At 37.8% G+C, this 23,151-nt stretch overlaps 1 protein-coding gene across 1 annotated transcript in view; it reads right to left on the bottom strand.

The window, feature by feature from the left end:
* Positions 1–1,660: 1,660 nt before the first annotated feature.
* LOC146072958 (uncharacterized) overlaps positions 1,661–23,151 on the bottom strand; it is a 50,715-nt gene continuing 29,224 nt past the window's right edge. Inside the window, exons 5-13 of the mRNA XM_083180130.1 lie at positions 17,854–17,897; positions 17,351–17,416; positions 14,295–14,360; positions 13,905–13,958; positions 12,178–12,210; positions 10,895–10,966; positions 5,866–5,931; positions 3,602–3,989; positions 1,661–1,736 (exon numbers count right to left, since the gene is read on the bottom strand). Coding sequence (XP_083036256.1) covers positions 3,603–3,989; positions 5,866–5,931; positions 10,895–10,966; positions 12,178–12,210; positions 13,905–13,958; positions 14,295–14,360; positions 17,351–17,416; positions 17,854–17,897 — 788 coding nt within the window. The 3' untranslated portion in view covers positions 1,661–1,736; position 3,602. The remainder of the gene's footprint in view (positions 1,737–3,601; positions 3,990–5,865; positions 5,932–10,894; positions 10,967–12,177; positions 12,211–13,904; positions 13,959–14,294; positions 14,361–17,350; positions 17,417–17,853; positions 17,898–23,151) is intronic.

Genomic DNA, 23,151 nt, shown 5'->3' with positions numbered 1-23,151 from the left:
GGGAGTCCGATTCACATAGAACCAGATCTGCTCACCCAAGCAAAAACCAGTGATTTTGGAGTATGGGCCTGGTTTTCTTTCACTTGCAAAAGCAAATTCTCGCTCTAATGGACAAAACCATGTGGACTGCAGGTTGGGCAGATGTACCATGTGCAGAGATTGTTAGATTTAGATGTTATTTTGTTTCCTTGCAGAGTAAATACTGGCTGCTTTATTTTTACACTGCAATATAGATATTCATTTGAAGTACAAACCCCACCCAAATCTAACTCTCTCTGCACATATTACATCTGCCCCACCTGCAGTGCACATGGTTTTGTCCATTAGAGAGAGAATTTGCTTTTGCAAGTGACCCAGAATTAGGCCTTATGGAGTTCATTTTGATTGACTCACAAAGCTGGAAATTTCACAGCTTTGCCAGTCAATCAGAATGACCTTCATAGGTTCTGATTCTGGTTCAATTAAACGCTGCCCTCGGCCCGCATGAATGCACGGTCACTCGCTGGTTTGCGGTGACCTAGTATGGAAACAGGGCAAACAGATGACATCTGTTGACGTCAGCTGACCGATACCAACACCCGCATTATGAGGCAATTTAAATGGGAACACCTAGCATTTTCATTGGAACGCAAGTGAAATGCAAGGCATTCTCATGGGCGCTACCCATGGCCACCGCACAATGCCCCTCACCTATACTTCTACATGCAAATGGGCTGGAAAATAATCAGTTTGCTAGGCCCACTCGCACAAAGCAGCTGCACATGTGCATCAATGCTTATGCGCATGCGCAATAGCTAAACATTGCTACCCTGTGCAAATGTGCAGGGGAGCATACAAATCAGAATGACCTCTTATGTCTGAAAGAGGTATGATTCATAAAAGACAATAATAGAGATTTCAGAAGAATAATACTCAATTTGACACCAGCAGTGCTGGTTCTGGCTAACTTTGGGTAACTGTAGCAAATAACTATTTTTAATTAAAGCCAGTATTTTCTTTTTCTCGCATACAGTACAGTAATCATCTTACATGGCACCTGTATAGTCCAGGTTTTAAGAAATGTACAGTATGACTTAAATAGTACCACAGCCAGTATGATTATACCATCTGTGTACAAGAATTAATATCCTTAAAACCTTGACTGTTATGCCCCGTACACATTGGGAGAGTCAGCCTCCGTGCTGAATGATGTAGTGTCTCTCAGATCGCTCAGCACACATCGGTCAGCTCACAGCGATGCACCAGTGATATGTGCTGAGAGATCTGTCACTGCCAGTATTCTATGGTGACAGAAAACTGGCAATGACTAGATGTATTCTGCATGCAGTATAAATCTAGTGGAGCGATAGCGAAGTGCGGCACCGAGCATCGACAATGGCGGGTGTACACATGGAGCTATCCGTGCTTTTTTTTTAAGCGATCTTATCAGATCGCTTAAAATTGGGCTGTAGTCTCCCCATGTGTATGCCCCATTAGGCTACTTATAGGCATCAGTTTGAGAGACCCGTGCCTAGAATTTTACAATAATTTTGGAAACACTAGAAAAGTTTTGCTTAGAATCAAATTTATTAAGAAAAAAAAAGTCTCAAAATCAAATACAGAAGTTACATTTCCTCTACATATTATTATATAATTCAAAGACATTATTTTGATTAATATGATAGATAAGCAGGTTCCCTTGTATGACCATAAATCATATTTCTGCCATGAAACTGGAATTCACTGGGGTTCAGCACCTAAAAAAGAATATAAAAACCGTAGTATTAGCATTTGAATATTGCAATATTACAGACATTTTTACAGATATATGACCAGATTCAGGCATAATCGCTCATCTGCAAATTTACAGATGTTTGTGAGTACATAGCGCACCCCAGACTGCGTAAATCTCACAATCCACTCCCCCATCTCAGATCCATATGCAATTCACTCCCCACTAAATGATTTTCTAAGTCTGTGCAAATGAGATAGAATGGCACTGGCACTGACATCACACACCCTTCCTTAAAACACCTGAGCACACCTGTGCTTTTCAGACACTCCAAGAACATTGCAGATTTACGCCCCTAAAAGCTGACTTCCTGTCTGTAAAATTGCCATGGGGTTTGTGAATAGATATTTTTGCTAGATAGACTTTGAATCGCGCATACACGCACTGATCAATACATATGGCGCAGTCATTTGATAATCAAACAGATTTTGAATTTGCACATCAGCAATCAGGTCTAAATAACCCACAGATTGTGTTTCTTGTAATGATGGAACAGACAGCACCTGTGATATGGAGGATAATGTCATATTAACCACTTCAGTGGTATGCACGGAAATTTTCCAGATTGAGATGCGCTGCCAGAAAGGGTTCTCCTGGAAATTTTGAGGCATGCCATTGATATTTAGGGGTGTGGCAGTGGTATCGCCAGCGGCACAACACTGGTGCACTACAATCTGGCACCAACGCTCCACCCCCCATTGCCTGACCCCCCCTGCCATATGTCATTCACCTTCAATCCTTTCTGTAGCACCTCACAGATGTTTGGGGCCGTTCAAGCACCTGTTTGTTTGGGTACCCTAACACACGAATGACTGAATGCTATGAGCGGTGGCTACAAGTAAGAAGCGACAGGAGCAGCCCCAGGGGAGAAGGGGCTGCTGCAGAAGAACAGTTGACAGCCCTTTCACTGGTGAATATTTCTGGGGCAGAACAACCCTGCCCTGGTAGGTTTGTCCTTCCCCAGGAAAACCCACCACTTAAGGGATTAATCTTGACAACTTTGTGTTAGAGCAACATGGTTTGGAGCTAACACAATTACAGTCTTCCAATACTTTTGTTTATCCAAAGTGAAACAAAAAGCTCTATTGGTATTTTCAAGTATATTACACACATATATGCACATTTTAGATAAGAATATAAATGTTATTCTGCTGATTTAGTTGTGATTTTGTTTGTCATCACAGATCTAAAATGAATACAATTTCAGAAGCGAGCTTTATTATAGTATTTAAGCCATGTACCCCAAAAACTTTTACATTGTTATTTCAGACCCAAAGCAAATGAATAGACTTTGTGGATATTAAGACTAATATTTTACACATACTCTCAGATGAGTTTTATTTCATAAATAGTATTATATTGTAGTTCTGCCTTCAACTACCATCTAGGACAAGTCTTTATTTTGGTGTCCTATATTTAGGGCATTCTCAGTTGCAATGGTTATAACAAAGCAGTTTTGGGATCAATCCAATAGAATAAATATTTTTTTTAATCCATTTTATTTTCCAGCGGTAAGCTCATTTATGTCACTACCCTAAGCTGGCTATTTTACCTTCATCAATTCAAAGGAGTAAATTTACTATGATGGGAGTTCTATTGAAGATGGAATGTTGCCCATAGTAACCAAACAGATTATATCTATTATCTTATAGAAGGTGCTAAATAAATAAGAAGTAGAATCTGATTGGTGGCTATGGGCACCATCCCTTCTTCAATGGTAATCTTAGTAAATGTATCACATATTGATTATATGAAATGATAAAGCAGGTCTTTCTCATAGAAAACATTAGATGTGCATTTTTATAATGTGTATTTTTATAGATTAGTTACCTCAATTTGCCAGGCCTCCAACCACCGGGAGATTTTGTACCAGACCTCCAACCACTGGGAGATTTTGTACCAGACCTCCAACCACTGGGAGATTTTTTAATAGGCCTCCACTCAACAGGCCTCCACCGGATCCACCCAACACACCACCCAAAAGGCCTCCACCGGATCCACCCAACACACCACCCAAAAGGCCTCCACCGGATTTTCCACCCAATATGCCATCCAACAGGCCTCCACTGGATTTTCCACCCAACAGTCCAGTGACCAGGTTTAATACAACATCAACAAGATTCAGTACAGGTCCCAATGCAGTTTTTCCGATTACTTCAATTACTTGATTGATAGTATCATGTACAAAACTTAAGGAATCCAAATTAAGAGTAGAGCCCTAAAAAATAAACATATGTTAAAGAATAAATACATTAGAATGTAATCAGATATTATACAAATTATATTTTCAGTGATGGAAATCCTCCTGTCAACCTCTTTGTGGCTGATAGCTCAGTGGGACAGATGCATTAAGCCAAGAGAAGAGATAAACTGGAGATAAAGTATAGATAAAGTGAAGGAGATAAAACACCAGCCAATGAACTAGGGTTGAAAATGACAGTTGGGAGATGATTGGCTGGTGCTTTAACTCCTTTCACCTTATCTCCACTTTATTTTCAGTTTATCTCTTCTCCAGGCTTAATACACCTGCCCAAGTCTGAATGGTATTACAAAGGTACCTTGGTGCGGCAGCATGCACACTGCGGTTACAATGCATGCACAGTCAACCGATAATCACTCAGTTGTGACACCATAAAAGTTCTGACTGCACCAGAATCCGGCCCATTGTAATCAACAAGTGTTACAATAACAAATATTACATGGTTAGTCTTGCATTATTTATTACAGTCTTTGGTCTTGAATTTTTGTTCTTTTGCCTAATTATTAGACCAAATGTTAATATTATTTTAATGTAAACTAAATGAAATTATTTTATCTTAGATTCCCTATTTCCCTTCTCACATTTACTGAAGTATTCAGTTCATTACTTCAATTTCTGTGTTTCATATCGTATCGTATTATTGCAGCCTTGTTTGAATTTGTTTTTTTTCCAATGTTCATCATTTCTTCTATTTCTCTCATGTTGTTGCTTAAGGTGCCTACACACGGGGGGAGATATATTGCTAGCAATCTATTGCTTGCAATAGATTGCTGAGCAATATATTGCTCAGTGTCTCCTTTTCATCAGCGACCAGAGATGGTCGCTGATGAAAAAGAACCTTTGCTGGGGGAGCCGCAGAGGTAATTAGCTGGTTGCAGGAGCAAGCTCCTGCGACCAGCGATTACAATGGTGCAGAAAACGGGAGCGCGCACCATATTCCCAGTGATTATAGCCCCTATCGCCCCCGTGTGTACACAACATTATTGTTACATTGGTAAGGTTTTTTTAATAGAGATTATCTGTTCGTATAACCTGACATCCGATTGTGCCCAAATTTCAATCCGATATGCGGCTAATTTTTTTCTTGACTAGCTCGGATGCCATATTGAGGCAAAACATAATCCCAGCATTAAATTCTCATGGGTTTTGGATTGCATGGAAAGATTCCATGGTGGCGCCATTTCACTCCAGTTGAGGCATACTGCACTGTGCTCTGCTGTCTATCCACAACTTAGTGGCTGCGCTGTGAGTAAGTGGCACATTTATAATGGGTACAATGTGCACATGTATCGTAATACAAATAAATCTACATAGAGTTTGTAATGTTCTATATAATCACAATAACAGAAAGGAAAAATAGAATAAGTTTGACCGTTTGAAGAAACATACTGCATACAATTCTGTAAATGGAATAAAAAAAATCAATATATGAAGCTTCTCATCACACATGGGTTATGAAAAGCCCCATATAGTACAGCATATCAGCACATACCACATTGATGTACTGTAGCATTGCTTTGTCCTCAAGCCACTGCTCATTCTGTGCTCTAACCACCATCATCACACCATATGGTGCTCACTAATAGATCTGGTAAATACAGTTATTCTGTGGCTACTAAATTCCATTTTTAAAAGGGGGTTGTAGCACAACACATATACATGTGAGGTTTTGATGGTAGACAATACCTGTAATATACTGTACTCTCCCATTGCATAGTGTGAATAGTAAAAAAATGAAGTAATTAAAAAATATATATATATTGTTTTTATCTTATAAATAACACACACATACACTTTCATATACACAAGAGCACAAACAAATCCTTTTTTTTACCAGAAGTTTGCTAGTTTTTCCTAGCAGTGTCTTAAGAAGTAGCCCAAGTTGTGCAAGAAGTCCTTCCTGCAAGTAAAACAAGCATAACAATTAGGAAATAGAAGTACATATAGTTATTATTATTATTATTATTATTATTATTATTATTATTATTATTATTATTATTATTAGTAGTAGTAGCTGTAGTAGTAGTAGTAGTAGTAGTAGTAGTAGTATTAGTAGCTGTAGTAGTAGTTGTAGTAGTAGTAGTAGTAGTAGTATTAGTAGCTGTAGTAGTAGTTGAAGTAGTAGTAGTAGTAGTAGTAGTAGTAGTAGCAGTAGTAGTAGTAGTAGTAGTAGCTGTAGTAGTAGTTGTAGTAGTAGTAGTATTAGTATTAGTAGCTGTAATAGTAGTAGTATTAGTAGTAGTAGTAGTAGTAGTAGTAGTAGTAGTAGTAGTAGTATTAGTAGCTGTAGTAGTAGTAGTAGTAGTAGTAGTAGTAGTATTAGTAGCTGTAGTAGTAGTAGTAGTAGTAGTAGTAGTAGTATTAGTAGCTGTAGTAGTAGTAGTAGTTGTAGTAGTAGTAGTTGTAGTAGTAGTAGTATTAGTAGCTGTAGTAGTAGTAGTAGTAGTAGTAGTAGTAGTAGTAGAAGACATTGCTGTGTAAATTAACTAAGATGGCAGTTCCATTGAAGATGGGATATTGCTCATAGCAACCAATGAGATTCTACTTATTTATTTAATACCTTCAAGAAGATAATAAATACAATATGATTTTCTGCTTTGGGTAACATCCCATCTTTAAAAGAACTCCCATCTTAGTAAATTTACCCAGCAATGTCTACTACTACTGCTACTGCAGGAACAATTTTGAATATTGAATGGGCATTTCTTCATACTTATTCAATCCCATTCTTGGCCGGGACTCACAGATTGTCAAATTTATGACTGGACAAATTTAGCTGAGTGCCACTTTTTCAGATGAAAATTACGGCTGCAGCCAAATGTATGAATTAAAAGACCATTGATAGAACTCAGCCTCATTTCTCCATAGACTTCATTAGGATTGGCAAATTTATGACCATTCGTATCTGGCAATTAGACCGCCTTGTGCCATTCATGTTTGCTGAAGCATGCACTTATCAGTTACATCCATGCATGCTTCTACTGTATGTGTAAAAATAAAAGAAGGTGTAATATTTATATATATATCATGGGGTCTCTGCTACAAGTATAACCAGCCCCAGTCCTGGTTCCTGAAATACTGGGAATTTTTTTTATAGATTTCCCCCATATTTCCATGTAACTGATGGAAATCCCACTGATGGAAGCCACAAATGGCTGCCTAGGAACTGTGCCACATAGCCATATGTACCCTGTGTCTCCCCTGTCTCACACACTGCATAGCAACCTAAAACTGTACCGTCCCTGCTTAACTGTTACTTACCTGGCTGTTTGCAATGACCAGTGGCGCCACTGTTGACTGCCTAGGCACTGTGCAAATCAGCGGGTAGGTGTTCCCTGTGTGATAACTGTACTGTCTCTGGTTAAATTGTTACCTACCTGGTTATAGCAGTGACCATTGGTGCCGCTGTTGGCTGCCTAGACGCTGTGCAGCTTAGTGAATATATGTTCCCTGCGTCTACAATCCCCAGGGCACTTTGAGCGTATAACTGTATGTGTTATGTATATCTGTACTGTCACTGTTTAACTGTTACCTAAATGGCTGTTGCACAGCAATCCAAATAAAATTCCTAGTGTACGCAAGTATACCTGGCCAATAAAGCTCATTCTGATGTCAGTCAATTTGTATCCTCTCAGCCAATCAGCTGCAAGTTTCAGAGGAGCTCTGCCAGTGATTATTTGGCCACATCTCATTGAAGTTAATTTTACGAAAACAACATTTATCCTCTATGGTGGTTCATATCATAGGAGTCAATGTTATGAAAAGAACATTGACTCCTATGATGGGAACCAGCAAATCAGTCTAACCGCAAAGTTAATTTGAGGTATCCCCAAGGTTAATAAGCGTCACTCTGGAGCTTGCAGCTGATTAGCTGATGGGATTCCCATTGACTGGTGTTTGTGTGATCCTTTTCAATTAAGCTGAGAAGCAGCATTCTAAATGGATTGGGTCATGTATTTTTTTTAACCCTGTGGATGCCTACATGGAACATTGAGGACTGACTTACTCTGGGTTTTGTGGAGTATATTTTGCAGATCGCTATGGAGACCTATAGGACAAGGGAACTTATCTTTGTGGGAACATAGGTAAGTACAGTGTGTGTGTAAATATGTATGTATGAGTGCATGTATGTAAATAAAACTTTACTTTCACTATGTTTGTGGTTTTTATTATAGACATTACTTAACTTGCTTTTTACACTTTAACCACTATCAACCCAACATCCACCACCCTGGGGTGCTGGGGATAGCTCTGGCCCTTGGGTGCCCTGGGGGGGGGGGTTTAGGTGTTCCCCCCAGGGACCCCAGCCAGGGCTGACCAGTCAGTGGTTTCCCCTGGAACCGCCAGGGGACCTATATAAAAGTGTTCTCTGGCTGTGGCATTAACCTACTGACTGTTGGTGCCCAGGGCAGATTTAAAATTCGCAGGGGACCCCTACTTCTTTTTCACCAGTTTTTTTGGATCCAGGACATGTCCAAGAGTCCGGTTTTGATTTTTAAAATATGTGAATTTTTAAAATATACGTTTTTATAATATACATAATTTTTTCCCTGTATTTTGGAAATCAGAACTGCTTATGCTCAAGATGGTGGACCCCAATCTGCTTTTTTAACCCTTTTATTTTTACCCATAGAAGTATTGAGAAGTTGGGTCCATTTGCCGAATTCTCAGTTTCAAAAAACTGGCAATTCTGTCCAATCCCATTCATAACCATTCGTATTTTGCTGAAAGCTAAACTGCTTTCAGGGATTATGCTTTTGCTGTCTGGAGAAGGTAAAGCAAATCCCTGTTAATCAGCAGCTTGTGCTGGTTTATGGGGGCTATAAGGATAGACCTGGGCATGACTATTACCCCTGTAGTGCTGCGTACACACATAATGCCCCCACTATTGCCGCTTACACACATAATGCCCCCTGTAGTGCTACTTACACATAATGCCCACTGTATATATTTCATGAATACACTGTATTTTTTTACAGTACTTCTATCCATGATTGGAGACCCCTCTATTCAGTTTTGTGGGCTTCAGAAGCATAAACAAATTATGATGGTTGTTTGAGACTGGTAAAATATAAATAATCAGAATGGAACACAATGGACTGGTGGCATGCAAAAGGGTGGGGTTGTCCTAAGGAAATCTGAGCACATATGAACATAATTATGAAGATAATGGAGATATCCTCCATTTGCATTAAGTACAATATCCACAATGGACTAGTGATTGGGGGAGAAGGGGGTGATGGCATTAGGGACCAGCTTACTACAGAGGAAGATAAGTGAGGGAGATGAAAGTCAAATAAACTCAGCAAGTCAATTGTCTACGGAGCAGGACGCAATGTAGCCCAATGGACAACGTTGCAGAGCTGCTCTTGAAACACCCACAGTGTTTCAAGAGCAATTGGTGTTTGAAGTTCAGTGCGGGTGCTAATGGCCGCACTCTCTCCCATAGAGGATTGTATGTGACTGGGGCTTGGAGTTAAGGGGTGGGGACAGTGCAGCTCCTCTGCGGCATCAGATTGGAAGGACCCGCATGTTACAGCACCATGGCATCATGACTCTCAGCAGGATCAAACCAAGTGATGAGTAACCGGGTGGATACTTGGGATATTTATTGTCTGTTCCAACGCTGTGGCAGAGCAGACATAATACAAAGAAAATGAGTTGCAAGTTTTCTTTTGTGCCCATTGATCCTTGGGGCCCCATGACCCTTGGGGCCCGGCTCAGACATTCCCCTTGACCCCCTGTCGCTGACCCTGTCTGCTGCATTCTGTAATACACCTCTAACCTCTCAAATTATTTAGATACAATCACCCTAATCATTTGTTTATTGTCATTGTATATAACTTGTGTTTTGTCATGATCCCTTCAATTGATAGCCCATTATAACCAACAAATTAGCAATATAATTAGATATAATATTATGTGGCATTTGAAAATATAAAAAAAATTGTGGCAGTTATTATTTAGTCTCTAGACCAAAAGAATTGCCATGGGATTCTAGTCAGCATGCTGGTGATTACCCAGCACTATTTAGAGGACCGCCACCGGAACTCCAACACTTCTCACAATTTTGGTACTGGGATTACAAATATCAGCATCCTGATAGTTATAAACTGTGGTGGTAAGGATTAGGGCCTGTGTGTAGGAAGAGGGGGTACATGTAACCATTGTAGTAGGGTTAGGGTTATACTGTAGTGGTGGAAGTTATGGTAAGGCCCTAAGAGGGTATGCTTAAGAATAGGCTGGGGGGGGGGGGGGGTTATAGCCAGGATTAGACACTAATGGGGAAGGGAGATTTAGAGTTAGAATGCAGGTAGGGAGGGTTAGATTGGGTTAATATATATAGGTGTTGGGATCCTGACCAAATGTCATTGTCAGTCTTCTGGTTGATGGCTTTTCAAGCCCTGGGATCTCAATATCCTTTTTAACATACAGTAGTTTCATGTATACTACATGATGTTCATACTGTATAGTCACTAATCATTTTGTGTTTATTTATCAATGCAGCCAATTAAAGGTAAGTTTAAAAAAAACAAAAACATTTCAAATGGTATGGAGCATTGGTTTAATTAGATAGATGATATGATATAATCATTATCTTTAAATGGGGTCTTTAAATAAATCTTTGGTGGCAATTTTTAAATATTAGGCAAACATTGTACCCACTGATTCACCATATTAATATTTAATTTTATAGTCTAATATGGCTTACAGAATTTTTAGGTAAATAATATTTTTCTAAATAAATAACAAACCATGGAAGCTCTCGTTAACCTACTGTATGTGATGTGGTAAAGTTATAGCTACAGTATCATTGTAATGTACAGTAATGAACAGTTAAAACAATTGTACTGTCAACTTACCACCAATGTAGTAACTGTTCCCAAAAGTGAAGAAATTGGTAATTTTTCTAATAGTTGGTCAATTTGGCCATTCTGGAAACACAAATTAAGTTTAGTATACATTGTTATTATTTATTTTATATTGCATCCATTTTATCAGTAATTTATTTCTAATATAACATGGAACTGTAAGTAACTAATGGGAAATAACCTCTGTGAATATATGATACAAGTTACAGTATTTGCTTTAAATGAGAAAAATGAATGCAGAAGCGCCATCAACACTGTTTTTTCCAGTTGCACATTCCAGGAGGTATTCCAGTGACCCTCTATCAACATTGAGGCTGCATGGACTTTTAGACAGTGCCTTGGGACTTTCTAAACCCTTTCTTTGTTTTTTTTGTTTTTTTGTATGGCGGCACTGTGAAGATGGCAGAAGCAGTTGTTGCTCCTTACAGTCATTGTACTTGATTTTTTCATACATACAGTAGTGCATCCCATATTCTGTGTACAGCAGCACTTTGAAACACAATAGAATCATTTTCTACTTTTACTGTATGCTGTTATTTAAATGATGGCTATATTCTGCATGTTAATTATTACTATATCATACAATGCTCAAATTCTAGTAAACTAATAACTGGATTCAGTATTGAATCCCGGCGGTCGGGATCCCGGCGTTCAGAATCCCGACGCCGGAATCCCGACAGCCGAAATGCCGACACACTAATTTATTCTCCCTCCAGGGGTGTCGTGGACACCCACGGAGGGAGAAAGTGTCGGCATTTCGGCGGTCGGGATTCCGGCGTCGGGATTCTGAACGCCGGGATCCCGACCGCCGGGATGGTAACTGCATCCCCTAATAACTCTATATAGCATATTTACATATACTATTTACACAACCCCCTTGATGCAGTGTCTCTTTCTGCTCTTTGCAAAAGCTAGATAGTAACTATGCATAAACCAACATAAGATAACCCCTGGTATAGGAGGACAATATTACATAAACACAGACGTATATATTCTTTAGAGAACAATTCAATAGTCACTTGTCACAATATATGGGATGGCACTGAAAACAAATACTAGACATGCTTTTAATTGAATTACAATATTCTTTAATTTATAGATTGGCCTATAGTATATTGGGCACTTGTAAAATAAATATTTTGTAAATATTTTTTTATTTAGTTTGTTTAAAGATTAGTTCCTTTTTATGTTGAGAGTATGTTCTTTAATTTTTTTTTTATTATTATTATTATTATTATTATTGTTATTATTATTATTATATGTATAACACTTACCAATATAAAACCAATAGCCTCCTCTGGTATTTCCTAAAAAATATAAAAACATGAAAATTATTACATTTGGATAATCTTTTAAAAAATGAATGATTTTTGTTAGCCAATTGTGTCAACGTTTACACAATTTGCACATATTTCTATCAATTTTTGTAGTCACACTAAAATAATTGTAATACAATTAGTAGTATAAAGATAAGACTTCTATGTTGCTTATGGGGACACTTGCAATTTATGTATGGTGTACTAGAGTTATGGCCAATGATAGCTATACTAATGGTAGCTGGTCAATTAAAATCAACATTATAAACAAATCACTAGTTTAGCCATTGAAGGTCAAGTTCTTCCCATATGCAGACTCCTGCCACCAGGCTAGGATCAACAATCATTTCTTAACATCGAGTTCTTACATAGATGGTGTGCCATCATCAATGGCATTGAAAGAATAATGTACATGTTAATGGTTTGAAGAGCCATCAATGGTTATATTTTTTTATAAAAATATAAAAACATATAAAGGTCACACACTCAATACTACTTAAATATAGTAGAAAACTGCTAATACTCATACATGGCACATAAAACACTGGTTGCTGGGGTTCTGTTATTGTAAGTATTAATGGCACCAGCTGCTCCTCATTGCATCTGCCAGGTCTGTAACACTGGGGGCAAGCTGGATTGACTGGCAGGTGCTCCTCTTTGCAGCTTCAAATACAGTAGGAGGATCTCAAGAAATAAAGGGGTCAGGAAGTCCCCTTGAGATGCACAGTATTGCATTATCTTACAGTAAACAACAAGTAGATCTCATTAGATGCTACCATGTCAGGAACATGCTTAAATGCCATCCAGCTTACTTTAGCGTTTTGTTATTTATCAGTCATTTTTTAGACTTCACATGTGCATTATACAAAATAAACAATGCATGTAAAAGTTACTAAATTAATGTTAATTCTAAGCACTCTATGATTTGTAGCATTGGATAATACTGTATATTACCACCAAAGCCAGTGCAAGGTTTTATGGCACTCTAGGCAAAACTTCAGCTTACTGCTCCCACCACCCACACACCAACGTTGACATTTCATAAGTTGGGTGAAAAGTGTGGAGGTGATGTTTTAGAGGTCCCACACCTGCCATTTGCTTTAAGTTTGACAAGGATGTATCTCTGAGTCAGGTATGGTATACGTTACCGACGGTCAGGATTCCGATGTTCGTTTCTCCAACATCAGAGTCCCGACTGTCATAGAGCCTGAGCTGTGGGCTCAGTAGCAAGCTGTGCTTGCTGTCTATTCTATTCTCCCTCTGTGTGGGTCGTGGACCCCCATGTGGGAAAATAGAACGTGGAAGTCAGGGCTATGACTGTCGGCTTACAACATATTGGGATTCCGAGGTCAGAGAAATGACTGTCAGAATCCCGACTGTCAGTCACTCATCCTGCACTCCTCAGAGTCATACTAAATTTTGTGATACTCTGACTCTGGTGCCGCCCAGATTCTAGAGCCCCTAGGCAGTTGCTATCTGCCTAAGTGGCCTTGATTGCCACTAAATAAAGATAACTAGCAAAGACCGTAACAATAGATAAAAATAAACATAACATGTTAGAATCTGTAAAATAACACCATTTAACATTACATTTAAATTCAATATTTTATAGAACTACAGATATTGTTTTCTTGTGTAATTCATGAAAAAAAATGTTTTATATATGTATATAAAAAGAACCTTACCAAGAGACGTAAAAGCTGTGGCAGTGGATATTGCAACTCAAGGGATAATAATTTCTGGTAAAAAAAACAAAAACAAAATATAAAAATGACAATATACTGTACAGTGTTTTTTTAAACTTTTGAGATAAAGTTTAATATGATGATATGTATTTTTTAAGTTTCTTCATGTACTGATTTTATTATTCCAACATAAGTATTACTGTATCTGGGAAAATATAGAATTTATACTTTATATGTTGAAATGACAATATGATCTAATATACAATGTGCATATGACATATTAAATCATACTGTATATGTTGCATTATTTTTTAGGTGTATCTTCTACAAAACATTATACATATATGTTATTCTTTAAATTAAATTAACTAAAGAGTATATTACAATTACCAATAAACGGATCAAATCGAAAGCTATACATTTCTGGATTGCCGGTTTCTCAGCTTCAGCGCTGTTCTGCAAATGTAATAAAACATTCTTTCATTATTGTATGCCATATTTGTTATGCATAAATATCCACTCATACCTTAGGTTATACAAGTAAATCAGGTTTTATATAGTATATGTCTTCTGAACATCAAACACACTCTAACACTAAAGGTACACACTAGTACACACTACACAAACCATATCTAGCAATGGTCCTTTTATTGAGATGATCCCGCATCCTGTCCAGGACCGGCATTATCCCACTATGGGGAAGGGGGTATTTGGGAGTCCCCCCTAATACCCATTGCTCTGGTTAGCAGAGCATCAGGGAAGAGACACTGTGCACATGTGCACAGTGTTTTTTTACTGCATAGGGTTGATGTGGGGCATTGCCAGCAGCTCTCTCAGCACAGGCCATGCCCCAAAAAAGTGCCAAAAATGGTGGGTGGCCTCACAGAAGTGCCAAGGACATAGGTCAGACCCCCTGATCAAGAAGCCATGCCCCTCATTTGGGAGTGCTACAGATATAGGCCACTCCGCCTGACCATGAAGCCATGCCCCTTATGGTGCACTCTCGTGTCCCTCCTCCACTGCCACTAATGTGGGGGGTATGCACAAACTAAACACACTACAATTATGTGGCTGAATAATGGGAAATCAAGGCATTACCCAGATAGTGGGGGGTGTGGATTATTAAGTCAACTGTGTCTAGGTCGACAGTCAATAGGCTGACCACTATTGGATGATAGGCAGTAGGTCCACACATGAAAAAGGTCCATATGGACTAGGTCAGGGGTCCTCAAGTTACTGCAGAAGGTCCTCACATCACATGGTAGTCATCAGACCGCATATTCACAGCAGCATTGTGGAGGCACACAATGATGTGAGGAGTCTAACAGACAATTGAACAGATTTTTAAGACTCCTTAAATCACTGACTGAGATCAGAGAAGTTATCAGCCTGATGGTCAGCTACATGGAGTCGCAACCCCATGCTGAGAAGGTCGGAACCTTCTTTGGTTTCAGGACACACACTTTGAGAACTGCTGGTCTAGATGGACATTGAGAAAAGGTTGAGACAAGAAAAAAGGTTGACATATACTGAAAATAATCAACTAATGAATACATAGTTATTCAGTTTTTTTTTTTAAAATCAGCAATCCCACTTTTGTGTTTATAAATAGCAAATGAAGGGGGTTATTCAATAAGGATATGAAAAGAAAAATCTTTCTCTAAAGGGCAAAATCATGCTTAACTGTTAGACTTGGGTGAGTTATTTTGTTTCAGTGCAGGGAAATACTGGCTGCTTTACTCTTAGGGCTGTTTCACACAGTACGGTTCCTGCCGCACGGTGAAATCCCGTACGGTCAGGGAGCCGCGCCGCACTCAGAATTTTATAATGGCAGGGATGGCCACAGCCCGGCAGCCGTCCCTTCCAGTGGGGGGATCCGGCTGCAGCCGTGCGGCCGGGCCGTGGCCGTCCCGTGTGAATGGACACAATAGTGTCCATTCACAACTGCTGAGTGCGGCACGGCTCCCTGACCGTACGGGATTTCACCGTGCGGCAGGAACCGTACTGTGTGAAACAGCCCTTAGGGGTAAATTTACTATGATGGAAGTGCTATTGAAGATGGGATTTTGCCCATAGCAAACATTCAGATTATACTGTTAATCTTATTTATTTAGCACCTTCTAGAAGATAATAGATATATTCTGATTGGTTGCTAAGGGCAACATCCCATCTTCAATAAAAACTCCCATCTTAGGAAATGTACCCCTTACACTGCAATATACATTTTATTTTGAACACACCTGAAGATTTTGCTTTTAAGATCCTTCCTGAATAACCACTAAGATATTTATAAGCATGCATCTGAATTTCTCTTAGCTGATAAATTGTAAATAGTTATCTCATTTTCAAAATCTCTCTAAAGAATATTATTGTCATCATTTTTGAACCATGTCTTTATAGCAACAAAAACAACAATTGTTCAATACTGAAAACTTATAGAAGCTTATAGAATGAAGACAACTGACGGGATGGATAATAAATGAATTCAGAAATTGAATACTTGGAAAAGGCATATTGAACAGGAGGAGAGCGCCATCTGAGAATGTATAAATAAAGAGTAAGAAATTATTTCTTCCAAATTTTTAATGAGAATGCAATATCCCTTTTAGAAATATATGATATTTATCCTGGAATATGTATGAATGCATATAGGTAGTCAGTTTGTGATGTATGTATAAGTTTTATTTTTTTGTATTGTCTTGTAATAGAAATGTTTTTGATATACAAAACATATCTACTGTATGTCTTAAAAATTATTCAAAATCTATAAATAAGAAGAAATATGATTGTTATAATCACAAAGATGTCAACATATTATGCAATGCCCTTCAGAATATTCTGTGACATTGAGGGGTGGGGGTGAGTTGAACAAAGAATATGACAGAACAGAAAGAGATTATATGACTTGTACCATTTGACTGTGGTTGCTATAGTAATTTAAGACATTTTACAGAATTATAATCATTACTAACAACCTTAAGTAACGAACCATGGAAAATGGTAAGTTCCAAGATTCTACTTCATGGGTTTGCTGATTTAAACTTATTTGACAGCTTTACCAATTTTCTTCATTTTGATATTCTGCAATTGTCTGTGCCCTTGAGCCATCCAGAACCTTCCCAGGTGATAGAATTGCATATGATTTATTTCATACTGTCTTTTTTATGTGCATAATATACTGTAAGTCAAGCCATTATTAAACAGCGAGGCTGCACCAGCACCTACTGTAATTCATACCTTAAAGCAATAATAGCAAAAAGCAATTTATGTCAGTTGTAGGTGTATGATAAATAAATAATCTATTAGATACATTTGCAAAATTATTACAATGAGAACAATGAATAATAATCATTTAGCAAATGTAGTCTGTATTTTAGAAATGTATTTATATTTTAATAGATTTTGTGACATATCTTAGTATTTTAGCTTTCCATGTTAATATTTACCTGCAATGTTTCATATTTTTCTAATACCCCCTGCAATATTACAGCAACACTGGCAGCAGCTTCTTTCTGAAACAACATAAATGATAGTATTTTTTTTTAAATCCCCTGTAACAAAATGGTTATTAAAAATTATCTTTTTTTTCTTGAATAAGCAAATCATATTATCAATTTCTTACAGTATATGTAATATGTTAAAAGTTTACATCACATGTACCAACATTGGCAATCCCCTGATTACTGCTGTAAAATAAATCCTGGTACTTATATGTTAGTTGGGCGGGGGGGAATGAGCATACTAATTAAAGTGGGCGCCCAACTAACATATAAGTACCAAAATCCCTTATTGGAATGTATGAGATATGTTTAAACATTTTTTTATTCAATTCATATAATGATTTAATTATAGTAAAGTGATGCAACTATACAAACAGTCATGCTGGTTATAGTGTTTGTGTCAAGATTTGAAATACTGTAATGTAAACTATTTTAAAAAAGTTTCTTACACTCAAACCACTCAGTTTTATTTGGTTTCCGGGGATGGTGGCTCCTAAAAAATAAAAAATAAATAAGCCAAAAATTGCATTTATACAGTAGATTTGGTTATTCAGTAAAACATTTTTCACTCCGCTGTACATAGAGACGAATATAGGTTTTTAGTCAAGTTGCAAATCAATGTGTAGTAGATATTCAGGATCACGCTATAGTCGTCTTGTCCCTTCAATTGTATACAGTATCTACAGTATGGGAATGCAACAGTGAAATATATGAAAAAGGTTCTCTGAATAATTTATTTCTGATCCACAAAGATATGGTAGTTAGATAATTAGTATGATACATGCACACATACATACACACATACATACATACATACATACATACATACATACATACATACATACATAAGTACATACACATACACTTAAATACATCTTAGTAATAAATCCCCTTAAAAACATATCATTCCAACATCTTATGCATTGGGCCATCCATGGCACCTGCATTGGATAGCATAGCACTGTTTAGGGGCAGTTGAATATTAACTGTACTGCAGTTTTATTGTGTTAACTGTACTGTAGTTGTACTGTAGTTGTATGTTGGAAAACCATCATGTTATGACCTTTGTATTTAATCACACCCTTCTCTTAATCATATTGTTCCACTTATACAAGTGGGACAGTTTGCCTCAGTGATTTCAGCAAAGTAACCTGAGATATGAGGCAGAGTAGCTTAGATGTTTCCACTGACAATAAACTCTAGGATCTATAGGAGATATTGGGTGAAATTTAATAGGATGAGAGATGCAGGAAGTGAGAGACTTGATAAGAAATCCCTAGTATTTTTAAAGCGGCAATCATTTACAGTTCGAAATTAAACTGGTTTTGCAGTGTATATAATTGCAGCTTTAAAAAAAAATGGAGATTTCCTACCAAATCTCTCAGTTTCTGAATCTCTCCCCCTATTAAATTTGTCCCATTATATTTCTCTTTTGAATCTCATAAGAAATGTATTTTAAATAATCTTTTGCTACATATGGCTGAACTTTTCTGTAATCAAATGAGTTTTATAATAATTATATCTCAAATCAGTTATATTTCAAATCAAACATTAATCAATAAGCATACTTACCCAGGGAACTGGTGAGGCCGAGAAAAACAAGAAAGATGACAGCAATCTTCATGGTGAGAATATGGGTTGTCAAGCGCTTATTCACAATAACAAGTGATAGCTCTCTGAAGTAAAGCATTCAGTTCTCACCTTATATACACTCAGGATAGTGCTTGAGGGTGATCTTGTCATTTTCCTTATTTGTTGATTGGCATGGCACAAAACAATGTCATTATAATCTCATTAATGACAAGGATGTGGTACTTTTTGTCAATATTTATCATCATGAATTTAATTAAAAATGTGGAATTTTAATTTCTGAGTAATATAACTATTTATTTAACTAGCTTGGCAAATGAATCACAGTTGTTTTGTCCCCTCATTGTATATCACAGCAGATGATGTTGGTGTGCTAGAAATAAAATATAGCAATCATTTTTGCTGACCACCTTGCAGCCTACTAGCCCTCTTACTGACTAATGAGCATTGCTGTACCTACATCCCCACTGTGATCTGAAGCATTCCCACTGACCACTTCCACTTCACTTCACTGTATTTTCACAGCAACAAAATATGAGATTCAAGGGAGAGTAGAAGGAGATCGATGATGATACACCCTTGGATCATTGATATCGGACTATCCTACAGACCAGGGGTGGGCTTTGGTATATATTGTTAGATTAAAATAGTGTTATTTACTTGACTGTTGTAATTTGTTTTATAACCTGGTATTTATCTATTTCAGGCCTGGCCAACCTGTGGCTCTCCAGATATTGTCAAACTACAAATCCCATCATGCCTCGCCACAGTTTTGCTATAAGGGAGTGTTTAAACTGTGGCAAGGCATGCTGGGATTTGCAGTTTCACAACATCTGGAGAGCCACAGGTTGGCCTGTCCTGATCTATTTAAATTGAATAGACATCCTTTATTACCATGTAGGTTCCCATGTACAATCAACCTGGTACTTTTATTTGATACTACCTCTGCAGTCGTTAACATCATACCCCACTACTGGCTAAGGTGTAGCATGACCAGTGAGGGGCCAGGTCAGTAACCAGAGAGGAGACTCCTGGTGAATAGCTGGTATGATAACGCAGTCTTAGTGCTTAAACAGCAGATACACAGGAGCCGCCAATTGTGGGAGCACTTACTCACTTGGGCTATTCTTGGCTGCAAATAGTTGTTTAATTCACCCTCAGAGGGTTTTGCGTCTATTTAAATATAATAACTTATAACCAGGGCTATTTTTGTGCAGGCTCCAGCAGGAACTGTGGCCCTTATTCTAGCTCACTCTTTCTGACAAAATATTTCTTAGATGGACAAAACCATGAGCACTGCAGGTGAGGCAGGTGTTACTTGTGCAGAGATAATTAGATTTGGGTGGGGTTTTACATCTGCCTCACCTGCAGTGCACATGGTTTTGTCCATCTAAGAAATATTTTGTCAGAAAGAGTGAGCTAGAATAAGGGCAACAGTTCCTGCTAGAGCCTGCACAAAAATAGCCCTGCTTATAACCAATATAGATCATCTAGGTGTTAGATCACATGGGATAGCTGATCCCTAGGAATATTGTGAATGCCAAGGCAATCAATAGTTAATTAAAATAATTGGGATCAGCATTGTACTATTTTCACCACCAAAGAATCATTAGATGTATTAAAAATAAAACAAAATGGCAAAAATGCTGATTTGATATTTCATTTGTTTTTTAAAAATGTATTGAAAGTGCTCTATTCCTTTTAGATAAAAAGCCCAATAAAAGTTATGTTTTAAACAAATACACTTATCATACAATTATTACTGTATAAAAGAGTGTGCCCAAAAAGGCACATTTGTCTTTCCGTTTGCTGCTAGGCAAACAAACCCCCTTGTATTCAATCCTTTATTACCACCATAATGCCATAGCATGCAGCTAAGACACTATTTGGTACAACAACCATGAAGAATAACTGAATATTAGGCTACTTTTAAAATAGATAACTTATCAATGCAAAAATCAAATAATATAAAGCATTTAGCTGTATAATTTAAACACATTTGAACTCTGCAGCAATATACTGTACAAATAAGACAGACTTGTTTTCTTGCAAGTAAATTATATTGAGGTTTTAATATACAAATACAGCAGACAAAATGCCGCCTTGTGAACTTTAATAACAGTTGATAAAAGACATACAAAATAGCCAAGAAATGTCAAGGCAAATATTCTGGAAGATAAAAAAGTCTAAAACATTATATGTTGACAGCGATGACAAAAGGCAATGGTCTAAAAAGGAAACTGACAAGTACTTTAACCATGTATACATGTAAACATGGCTTACTTCAAAAGTAAGTTAAACACAAATCAATTAGAAGAAAAAGTAGAAAAATAGAATGTAAACAACAGACAGATAAGGTAAACATTCATGAGAAGAAGGGGAAGGGATGGGGGCACCAGCAAGGAGCCAAATGATCAAAAGAATCTCGAAGCTCAAATCAGGGGTTTTCAGCAAGCAGCTTGTAGAATTCTTACCAGAAAACCACACCTTTGTGTACTGTAGTCACAAAACTGATCACCGGAGGACATTATAATTTTATTCATTGGATGAAACAGTTATATCCTCTGGAACCAGATGATAAGGTTCAGGTGAGAGTTAAGGTTCCCATAAACCTGTGCAAGTTTTTACATGCTAGCATCGTGTGCAATACCCTGGCAAGTGACCCAACAGCTCCCCGGCAGCTAGATCACATGCGATTCATCATGGCCCTTTTTCATATCTGATAGCATTACAAATTTGTCCTCTAAATGGGCAAAACCATGTTCACTGCAGGTGGGGCAGATGTAACAGGTATAGAGATATAGCGATAGTTAGATTTGTGTGAGTTATTTTGTTTCTGTGCAGGGTAAATACATCTGCTCCACCTGCAGTGCACATGGGTTTGCCCATTTTGAGAAAAAAAATTGTACTTCGATCAGATCTGAATAAGGGCCCATATGTAGTCCATTTACACTTGATATACCAAGGTATCGCTCCTATTTTACACTAAAGTTTGGCAATGGAGAATAATGGCTCACAATCAAAAGTTTATTAATAGTGGAAACTACATGTTTAGAGAGGCTATAGATAACAATAACTGTTCAAAGGGCTGCAAACCACAAATCTCTACAGAAAGAAGAGTTTTTGATTAGAAAAAAATGTTTGATCTGGACATAACAGCAAGTCTCACTATTGATTAAAAGCAATTGCACTTGGATATTAGTAAAGTGCATCACCCTAGAAGAACCAATAAATTGTCTGATTCTAAATATCCCTGACTGTGATCAACATTATGAATTCAACTTGTAAACCATAGGTGGAAATGCTATTTTATCAAACAATAGAGTTAGTCGCGAATGAGCCAGAGAGACAAAACCAGTATACATTTCCCTAAGTTTTCTCCAAGTCCATATTGTGGGCCCAATAGTCAGATATACTGTAGGAGGTTAGGTAATTGAGGCAACCAATGTAAAACAGTCAAGGGAGAATGTAGGAAGGAGTCCTCCAATATTAACTGTACTAAGAATCATGTTTGGTTGAGTTTAAACATGATCTGCATCGCTCTAACATGCTCATGTTTTTTTTTTCAAAATAAACACTGTAATGTACCTAAAATTGTTACGATCCACCTACAGCAGGTCGATGTAACACTGCAGTTAATATGTTCTTTGTGGGTTTTGTATTTCTTCCCTGTATCAACACTCCGAGTTTTGCTGATCCACCTTTCCTGGGTTTGATGCACACCTTAGTCTTTGGTTGTGGCTGAGTATTTAGGCATTCTCCCAGCATTGAGACCCTGCCGGTTATAGCTTTGTTTAAGCCTTGTCTGAGTCTGGTTAAAGAGTTCTGTTATAGTCCTGAGTATTCCAGCAGGCACTCCTCCCGGGTGTCCCTTGAAATCCAGCCAGTACTTGTGTAGTTTCACGGCGCCCGTAGATCGCATGCGATATCACATGCGATTTGACATCCGATATTGCATGTGATATCGCATGCGATTTACTATCTATTTAATTACCCCACTATCCACTAGGGCGTTGAGTTGATGTTATATAGTGTGGCGAGCTCAGCGAGCCACCGAACCTCAAGCATGACGAGCGCAGTGAGCCCCGCGAGGGGACACGAAATGTATTCGACGGAATTGCATGCAAATGGCATGCAATATCGTGAGTCGCTTTGAA

Source organism: Crinia signifera, chromosome 4 (assembly GCF_055691185.1).
Source record: "Crinia signifera chromosome 4, ASM5569118v1, whole genome shotgun sequence".
NCBI classification, from domain to species: domain Eukaryota; kingdom Metazoa; phylum Chordata; class Amphibia; order Anura; family Myobatrachidae; genus Crinia; species Crinia signifera.
This window is presented reverse-complemented; position numbering and strand designations above follow the sequence as displayed.